The sequence below is a fragment of the Gopherus evgoodei genome, chromosome 17 (genome assembly GCF_007399415.2).
Source record: "Gopherus evgoodei ecotype Sinaloan lineage chromosome 17, rGopEvg1_v1.p, whole genome shotgun sequence".
In the NCBI taxonomy this organism is placed as follows: Eukaryota; Metazoa; Chordata; order Testudines; family Testudinidae; genus Gopherus; species Gopherus evgoodei.
The window spans coordinates 19,057,387-19,067,028 of NC_044338.1; the positions used below are offsets into that span (position 1 = coordinate 19,057,387).

At 54.9% G+C, this 9,642-nt stretch overlaps 1 protein-coding gene across 1 annotated transcript; it reads right to left on the minus strand.

Moving 5' to 3' along the window:
- Positions 1-224: 224 nt before the first annotated feature.
- Positions 225-9,220, minus strand: LOC115636576 (uroplakin-3b-like). Its single transcript, XM_030536870.1, has 6 exons — positions 9,127-9,220; positions 6,274-6,426; positions 4,840-5,065; positions 2,939-3,018; positions 2,000-2,129; positions 225-831 (listed from the first exon to the last, which is right to left on the minus strand). Exons 1-6 carry the CDS (start codon positions 9,185-9,187, stop codon positions 726-728), a joined length of 756 nt encoding a protein of 251 aa, XP_030392730.1. The 5' UTR covers positions 9,188-9,220; the 3' UTR covers positions 225-725.
- Between the last annotated feature and the right edge of the window lie 422 nt (positions 9,221-9,642).

Sequence of the window (9,642 nt, forward strand, 5' to 3'; positions counted from 1 at the left end):
TACAAGGAGATCCTTATTGTCTGGGTTGAGCCTGTCTGATCACACCGGACCATACGCAATCCAGGCGGGCTAGCGCTCTCCCATGAGAAATGGTGCACCAAAATTGGTGGCACGGACATGGACCCCAGCGGACATCGGGGCAGCCAGGGAAGGTGGCCAGCTGGATTCAGACATGGGCAGCAAGCAAGGGATTAGGAGTGGCCTTCCAGTCCGGAGAATGAGCCCTCTGCAGCCAGAGACCCACAGGGGGCCACTGCCCCCTGGGTTCAAGTACCACAGACTTGGAAATAACACTGGCCCCAGGCTACTGGGTTCTTGACACAGCGCCCGAGCCCAAGAGACTGACACCAACGTCAAATCTCCCCCAGGAGGTCAGGGGTGATCGGTGGATCAGCAGTAGGAGGAGGACCTGGTTCTGAGTCTGCAGCTTGGGACTGGAGTATTTGGGTTTGGGGCTTGGGACTCAGCTCGGCTAACGAATGCCGCAGAGAGAGGAAGGGAGGGAGCAGAAACAGCCTGGCAGGAGCAGGGGGAAGGGCTCTCAGCGGATACTGGCACCATTACAGCAGAGAAGCAGGGGAGTTCCACCAGGATCACTGTCCCTGGGTCCCCGCCTCTCCCGGTGCCGTTCACGGCGCACACAGGCTGTGCCGGAGAGTCGGCCGAGGAGCTCCCGCATGATGGGATGGGGTTGTAGCAGGGGGTGGCTGTCTCGTGGGAGGGGCTCAGTTCTTGAAAGCAGGCTGGTCGTAGATATGGTGGGTGTTGTATCTCTTCACTGTCACTGGGTCCTGCTTGCCCATTATCTCCGCGCTCTCGGAAATGTCCAAACTGCCGAAGGAAGGGGGACAGCAGATCAGGGCTCCACCGGGGGGCTCCAAAGGGGTGCTCCAGAGAGTGGGGAGGGGGGCGAACCTAACCCACTGGGTCAGATACAGTCAGATCTCTGCCCACTGCTGCTGCGAGTGATTCCGTTACAAGTCAGTTTCTCTCCCCCCGACCCTTCCAATTATCCCCAGTTACCCCCTGGGCTGGGCTTCTTCGCTGAGCCCAAGAACTGGGACTCAGGGTATCTCCGCACAGGCCCAGAAGTGAGTAAACACAGCACATGGGACGACCTTCCCAGGCCGCATGGCAGGTTCTCCCCTTACAGTGAATTCAGTCCAGGTTTGAATCTCCATGAGAGCTTTAACATCCCAGCCAAGACCCGGCACCTCTCCCGGGCCCCTGCAGCCTGCACTATTCTGGGGCAGGAGAGGAATTAATAAGGTGTGGCTCCAGAGCCAGGTGTGCTGAAATCAGAGCCACGCTGGCTGCGCTAACCACGGCAGACACATCTCCCATGAGGGTGGGTCTAGCCTGCAGTCCCAGGGGGTGATTTACTCGAGCCAACTTTAATGGAGTTAGCTCTGGTCCTGGAGAAACAGTGCCCCAGCAGCACCAGGTTCAGCGCAGGGTGTGCGAACCGGATGGGAACCCTGGATAATTCCTGGCAGGACTAGCCTGCGTCGAGGCCCGTGCTGCCCTGGCCTCGCTGCTCCGATATCCAAGCAGGCTCAGGTAGGAGAGCTCAAACTGCAAACATACCCTGTGACGAGAGAACCTAAGAGCCCAAGACACAAGGCACTGCCCGGCAGATGCCTGATGAACCGAGGCCAGAGAAGTACCTCCTTTGAAAAGGCCTGGAAAGTGAAACCTGTCCCTGGCCAAGCTCATTCTGCAGAAGCTCACCTGTTCAGGTACCCTCCTCCTTTGGTTCAGCTGCCCAATGCCCAGCACAGGGACCAGTCATGCTGGGACAATGTTTGTAGTGGGGGCGCTGAAGGCGGAAACCAGGCACTTAGGTTATTGCTACTTCAAGCTCGTGACCTTCCCCTGCTACGGGAGTGTAGGGCTGGAGGGGGCTAGGAGAAGGATCTGAGAAATGGGAATGGAGGCCTCCCGCGGTTCTGATCAGCACCGAGGCCCTGCCCACCTGCCCCCTGGATGTGGCACTCACCATCCATAGACCAGCGTGGCAATGAAGCAGGCCAGCAAGATAGCCAGGAGGACGGAGAGGATGGTGGTGATGACGATCATACCCGCGCTACGCCTTCCGGGCCAAGTGTCAATGCTGGCGGGGTCCTTCACTGGAAAAGAGAGTGGGGAAAGGGGAAACAGTCACTGGCAGAGACCCCCCTGGGCAGGAGGGGAGAGAACTCAGAGCACATGAATAACTCTCCTAATGCCCTGGGTGTCATGGGACCAGTCATGTGCTTAAAGTTAAGAAGCAGACAGGGTGGCCTAGTGGATAAAGCACAGGACTGGGACTCAGGAGAGTTCTAGTCCCAGCTCCGTCCCTGACCTGCTGAGTGACCTTAGGCAAGTCATTTCACTGCCCTGGGCCTCAGTTTCCCCACCTGTAGAATAAGGAGAATGACACTAGCCTCCTTTGTGCAGGGCTTTGAGATCTGCTGGGGAAAAGCACTAGACATTATAAGTCACCGGACCAGGGCCATAGAGATGAACGCAGACATGTCCCTTTCTAGCCATTTAGACTCTTCTGCGGCTCTGCTCCCAGCGGCGTCTGAGCCCTGACACTCACAACAACCCTGTGTGGCAGGGCACGGTGATTATCCCCAGAGTTCAGGTGAGGATTGGGGCTCACAGAGACTGAGTGAGTTGCCCACACATGGAGCCTGCGGCAGAGCTAGGAACTGAGCCCAGCTGTTCCAAGTCACCATTCTTCCCCCCCTCCAGACCCTCCTCTTTTTATGTGGCCGTCCCCCTCCACCCGCTTCCCACAAAACCTCTCTGGCATGGCCGATTGCCCAGGCCAAACGCGCCTCCCACCGGAACCTGCTAATGCTTCACCCTCTCCTTTCACTGCCGGCCTGGGGCAGTCAGAACCCTGGTGCCACCTGCATCTCCTGGGGACCTGAGCTGTACGGGCAGTTACCTGTTTTCAGCGTGATGGGGGCTGACCACTTTGTCTCAGCCTTGGGGCCAGTTGCAGGACTCATCGCAAGGAACTTCACTCTGGGAAGAGAGAAAAGGGAAGAGGACATGGAAATGTACAGGATGGGGGCTCACGGTCACAAGGGGGCGCGGGAAGCAGCTGGGGAGAGGGAAGGGGTGAGCCTGTGACAGGCTCTGTTCCCAGCAACGCCAACTCCAAGCCTGCAGAAATATCAAGAGATGGGGAGGAGTGAGAAATGAGCTTAAGAGGCCTGATTCTTAGCTGGCACAAACTGGCATCGCTCTCTCGAGGTCACTGGGGTTACCCCAGTTTGCACCAGCTCCAGATCTGCCCTTGCACCCCAGGAGGATCACCCATCCCTGTGGGCAATGAGGAGAGGTAGACAGAGGAATGCCCTGGGAACACGACGGGCCTAAAAGGCACCACTGATGCCCTCCAAATAGCTCTGAAGTGACAGATCGGCTCTGGGCTGGTGCTGTGCAGAGGGGGATCCCCCTCTCCTTGCTGGAAGGGAGGTTCTATGGGATTTCACTCCAATACAGACAGCACAGACCCACAGAAATCACAGACCTTGGGAGTCATCTAGTCCAGTCCCCTGCACTCAAGGCAGGACTAAATATTATCTAGACCATCCCTTACAGGTGTTTGTCCAACCTGCTCTTAAAAATCTCCAATGATGGAAATTCCACAACCTTCCTGGGCAATTTATTCCAGTGTTTGACCACCCTGACAGGAAGTTTTTCCTAATGTCCAACCTAAACCACTCTGGCTGCAACTTAAGCCTATTGCTTCTTGTCCTGTCCTCAGAGGGTAAGACGAACAGTTTTTCTCCCTCCTCCTTGTAACAACCTTTTACGTACTTGAAAACTGTTATCATGTCCCCTCTCAGTCTTCTCTTCTCCAGACTAAACAAACCGAGTTTTTTAAATTTTCCCTCATAGCTCATGTTTGAATCATTTTTGTTGCTCTTCTCTGGACTCTCTCCAATTTGTCCACATCTTTCCTGAAATGTGGCACCCAGAACTGGACACAATACTCCAGTTGAGGCCGTATCAGCGCAGAGCAGAGCGGAAGAATTACTTCCGTGTCTTGCTTACAACACTCCTGCTAATACAGCCCAGTATGATGTTTGCTTTTTTTGCAACAGTGTTACACTGTTGACTCATATTTAGCTTGTGGTCCACTATGACCCCTAGATCCCCTTCTGCCATACTCCTTCCTAGGCAGCCGTTTCCCATTTTGTATGTGTGCAACTGATTGTTCCTGCCTAAAATGCAGTACTTTGCATTTGTCCTTATTGAATTTCATCCTATTTACTTCAGAGCATTTCTCCAGTTTGTCCAGAGCATTTTGAATTTTAATCCTATCCTCCAAAGCACTTGCAAATCCTCCCAGCTTGTTATCATCTGCAAACTTTATAAGTGTAGCTCTCTGCCATTATCTAAATCATTGATGAAGATATTGAAAGAACCGGACCCAGAACTGATCCCTGCGGGACCCCACTCGTTATGCCCTTCTGGCATGACTGTGAACCACTGATAACTACTCTCTGGGAGCAGTTTTCCAACCATTTCTGCACCCGTCTTATAGTAGCTCCATCTAGGTTGTATTTCCCTAGTTTGTTTATGAGACGATCATGCGAGATAGCATCAAAAGCTTTACTAAAGTCAAGATATACCACATCTACCGCTTCCCCCTCTTCCAGAAGGCTTGTTACCCTGTCAATGTGGAGTCATGTGTCAAATGTGGGGCTGGAAGGGGCTGCAAGGGGTCACATCCAGGCCACTCCCTGGCTCTGAGGCAGGACAAAGTGTACCTAGATCTCTTGTGCTGCCCCGGGATTAGCACATGAACACGACAGCCCAGCCACTGCAGCTCACCTGTAGGGCCCTGGGCCAGGCAGGGGGCCGTTGCAATCTGGTCTTGATCTGTCCAAAACGCACCCGGTTTCGTTCCCGACGCGCAGCACCGTGATCTGGCCCGAGCTCTTTTCACATGGGTAGTTTAAGGAGGAGGTGCCCATGGTCATGTAATTGGGGGTCTCTGGGAACTGCCAGAAGGGAGGGAGGCTTTGCAAGGAGGTGGGGTTGGTGAAATTGGATATCGCTGCAGGAACAATGGTGAAAAGCAAGTGAAACGCTTTACTCCTGATTTACAACAGTGCGAGAAAAGACTTCAATGGAGTCACTCCGGAGCGACACCCACATAAGCTAGGGGAGAATGAAGTCTTCGGACACCAATGGACCCTCTCCAGTTACGGAACAATACGGATCAAACTGGGCTCCAAAGTGTTGGAGGAGTGGCAGTAGAGAGGAGCCCCTGTTCCCTGCCTGGCCCAGATTCATGAGCACCCTGTAGACCACTCAACATCTAGCCAGGTGGCAAGGACTTTCAGCCACTTCTCACCGGGGCGGGACTTGTCCCAGTGGGTTTAAGGCAAAAGCCTTGGTCTTCTAACCCCCTGAGCCATCCAGCCCTGAGAACAGCACACTCATTGCATGGAAAGGACATTTCCTTTTTTACACAACATAATTTATCTGTGGAACTCATTGCCACAGGAAATTATTGAGGCAGAGAGCCCAGTAAGGCCGGGGCAAAAATTGGCACCTGTAGGGACTCTAATGAGGGTGACACATGGAGAGAAAGCACCTGCTCTCCTAGCTTGATGCCCTTGCACAATGAAGTGCCTGCTCTGAAGCTACTGGCTCTGGCAGGGAACGGCTCGAATGCACAGATCTGCCCCAGAACCCTGGTGTTGTTGCTAAGAGCAGTCAGAGGCCACAGGGAAGCTCTCCTTCCATCAGCCAGAGTCTTGTCTGCGCCTCCAGCCACCTCACCTCCTCACCTCACTATTTGCCCTTCGGGAGTGGCTGATTCTTCCATGCAGTGCTCACAGGGAACACGCCACAGGCAGCTCTACGGGCCTGTGCCCCACCCGTCTGGCTCTGTCTGGACCTGCTGCATCTCTGCAGGCCAGCACATGCCTTCCCCTGCAGCCCGCGCGGTCCTTTCTGCAGGGACATCCCCAGTCTCCAATCAGAGGGAGCTGGCAGCAGGAGTACGGGCAGGATCTCTAGCCAACGAGGGCTCTGCGGGGCAGGGTGGAGAGGCCCGTTTCACCTGTCTGCCCATCGCCAGCCAGTCAGGACTCCCTGGCAGGGCCAGGCTTCCCAGTGCCTGCGCTGAGCTGTGGAGTGAGGGCCTGATACCCAGCGTACACTCAGTACAAAGCCCCTGGGCTATGTCAGTAGCCCCTGCAATCGCAGATCCTTCTGCTGAGCAAAGCGCGTCCCATGCGCAGGAATGACACCTACCGCTACTGAGGGAAACCACCAACCAGATCTCATCGGTGTCGCTAACAGTGTTGTTGAAGACACAGTGGGGCTGCTCTAGGACAAAGGTGGAAGAAGTGATGTTCCCTTCCGGCGCCAGGGCAGTGATTTCAGGCTCATATGGAATGGTGGCGACTGCAGAAAGCCAAGGAGACAGACCATGAGTCGGAGCAGGCTCGTAGCCAGCCACTTACCTTCTACTCTCTGAGCTGGCAGGTCACCGTAGGGGCAGAAATGCAGCTGCAGAAACGCAGGAGCAAACCTCAAGATGTCTCTGAAACTCAGGCTGCTGCTGAACTGGGCTGGAGAGCTGATGACAGCAAGGGGGAGAGAGCATGGCCTAGTGAACAGAGCTCTGGAACTGAGGGGAGTTGGATTCTCTTCCCAGCTCTGACCTGCTGGGTGACCTTGGGCATGTCACTTCCCCTCTCTGTGCCTCACTTTCCCCATCTGCCAACTGGGGCTGAGGACACTGAACTCCTCTGTAAAGCGCTTTGAGGGCTAGGGATGCAAAGTGCTGGATGAGGGGAAGGTGTAATTATGACTTTCCCTCGGTGGCTGCAATATGTGCTCCAGGATCTAAAAATCTGGTTAAAAAAAAAAAAAAAGCAAACAAAGTCTCCAGGCCCTCCAGTTGCACAGAAAACTTTCCAGCTGTGACCTAGACATGCAGTGATGCATTGCTGTCTGCTCAAGGCCTGGGCTTAGGGCAGGGGTCCCCAACGCTGTGCCCTAAATGCCCCCACATCCTAGCTGGCGGTCGAGCATCTGCCGAAATGCTGCCGAATTTCGACGGCATTTCGGTGGTGTCGCCTTTTGATGACGTCACTTGTCAGCGGCAAGTGACGTCATTGAGAGGCGTCGCCACTGAAATGCTGCTGAAATTTGGCTGCATTTCGGCGGATGCTCCACCGCCGCCACGGTCCTTCATCTGGTGCACACCAGACGAAAAGGTTGGGGACCACTGGCTAAGGGTGACCAGATGTCCCGATTGTATAGGGACAGTCCTGATTTTGAGGTCTTTTTCTTATATAGGCTCCTATTACCCCCACCCCGTCCAATTTTTCACATTTGATGTCCGATCACCCTACCTGGGCCACACACGCACAAACTGCACCTAGAGTGGTTTCTAAATCAGTTGAATTACAACACTGACACGCTTCTTAACCTGGATGAAGAGTGACTATTATTGATATAGCTTCACGTGGAAACCAGACAGCTTAGAAACCAATTTAGTGGAATTGGTACAACTTGTGTTGCCCAGCCCTGAGTTTGCCATCAGCCTGAAACAGTGGCTTTGAGAGAGATGCAGACTGTCTCTATTAATTCCAATGGACTGTTCACTCTGAAGCCTAATGAAACTCAAGCATCCTACTGGGAGTGGGGGTCTCAGCTGGCACCATTAGTAGGTGGAACTTGGCTTGTGGTTGGAGCTTGGGACAGTACCACCCAATTTTACCGATATTTCCCCCCCTGCTAGTTTGACTGACTGCAGCAGCAGAACAAAATGGAGACGGGTTACGAAGGTAGAAATCCCGCTCTCCAGCTGGATGGAATCAGCAGTAACTGCAATGAAGCTGGTGGCATTCAGCTGATGCAAGGGAAAAGACTATCAAGCTCAATTAGATTGTAAACTCTGGTGCAGGGACCACCTTTTCGTTTGGTGTTTATACAGCACCTGGCACCTCGCTACTGATGCTGGGGGACTGGGAGGCATGATGCCAGAGCTCAGGAGGGGCACATATACTTCAGGGCTGGGACCATGCTAGGGAACCCAGACAGCAAGTGTGAAAAATCAGGACAAGGGGTGGGGGGTAATAGGAGCCTATATAAGACAAAGCCCCAAATATCAGGACTGTCCCTATAAAATTGGGACATCTGGTCACTCTAGGCCATGCACACACCCAGAGAGGCAGCTAGATCGAGCCACATGATCTCGGGCGAGTCCCTTTCCCTCTTGGCATCAGATTCCTCATCCGGAGCATGGGGATAGAACCAGCCACCTCCGGGCATATGAGGAGGGCTAATCACAGAGTTATGGCCATGACCAGTGCGTGAGTCAAGACCTTATCGTTAATGAACAGGAGGAACGTGCTGAAGGTGACCTGACAGCAAGTGTGAAAAATCGGGACAGGGTGGGGTTAATAGCTGCCTATCTAAGACAAAGCCCCGAATATCGGGACCATCCCTATAAAACTGGGATATCTGGTCACCCTAGACCTGCTCTCCCGGCAGAAACCCCCATCCCACCTCTCCAGCCAGGGGGCGATTTGCTTCCAATATGGCAGAACTTTGAGCCTTACATGGATCCCTATAGAAGCACCTGTGGGTGCCTGACGCACTCTGAACTTGACTGTGTTCATACTAGCACCATATTCTGCAAACAGCGCCCCCCCCCCCGGATTGCCCCATGCTGCAATTTCCCAGCGTGGGTCCAATGACAGATGCCTGCGTCTGCCTGAGCCTGGCTGGCCGGGGCTCGGCTCGGGCCTTGTTCTGCGGTTTCAGCTGCTAACAGCGTGGCTGTGTGGATTAAACCTGCGGCTGTGCGCCAGGCACGGCTCGGAGGATTTAGCTCAGTAAACAGGCCCCAAGCCGAGCCGTCGCCTTGCTGCTTCTGAGCGCCTGGCTCCCATCCCCGATTGGTTACTTGCCCGCCTGCAACAGTGCTGCCTCGAGGAGAGGGCTGGTCGCCAACAGGGGTGGCAGGCCGGTTCAGCGTGAATGGATCCCTGCCCGGCAGTTCCAAGGCATTCCCAGCTCCATCCTTCAGAATCGCCCCTGCGTCGCCCTCCCCACCAGACTGCAGCACCAGGCTGCATCCCCAAGACTCACCTTGGCCTCTCATGGGGCAGGTGGTGGTGGCCAGCAGGAGTAGTGCCAGCAGGACGGGCATTCCGGTGGCAGCTGGTGGAGCGGGGCTCTTGGCGACTCGGCAGCTGGTGCGGTAGTGCCGAGAGGATCGCTGGCTGCACGGTCTCTGTGTCCCGGCCCCTGTGGGCCCCGCCTGTACCCTCCCTTCTCCTGGACACATGCATTCCTTTCTTCTCCTCCAAGAGCTGACTGACAGCAAACAGGTCAGGCCAGTTTCTTAGGGAGCATTTGCTGTGCATGAGTGCGCACCAGGCTTGGCAGCGCCAGGGACAGGGGCATCGCTGGAGAGAGCTGTCCTGTATTGCCCTCCCTGGGCCAGCCCCCTGGGGGCACTGATCTAACATTGCATACAGAGATGGGAGCCTGGCTCGCCCTTTAACACCAGGCCAGTGTCATGGCCCCCTGCCCTGGCATCCCCAGGGAGTACTCAAGATGGCCCTGGTTTGCTCCAGCATATCTCTCTCCTCTCTCCCTTCC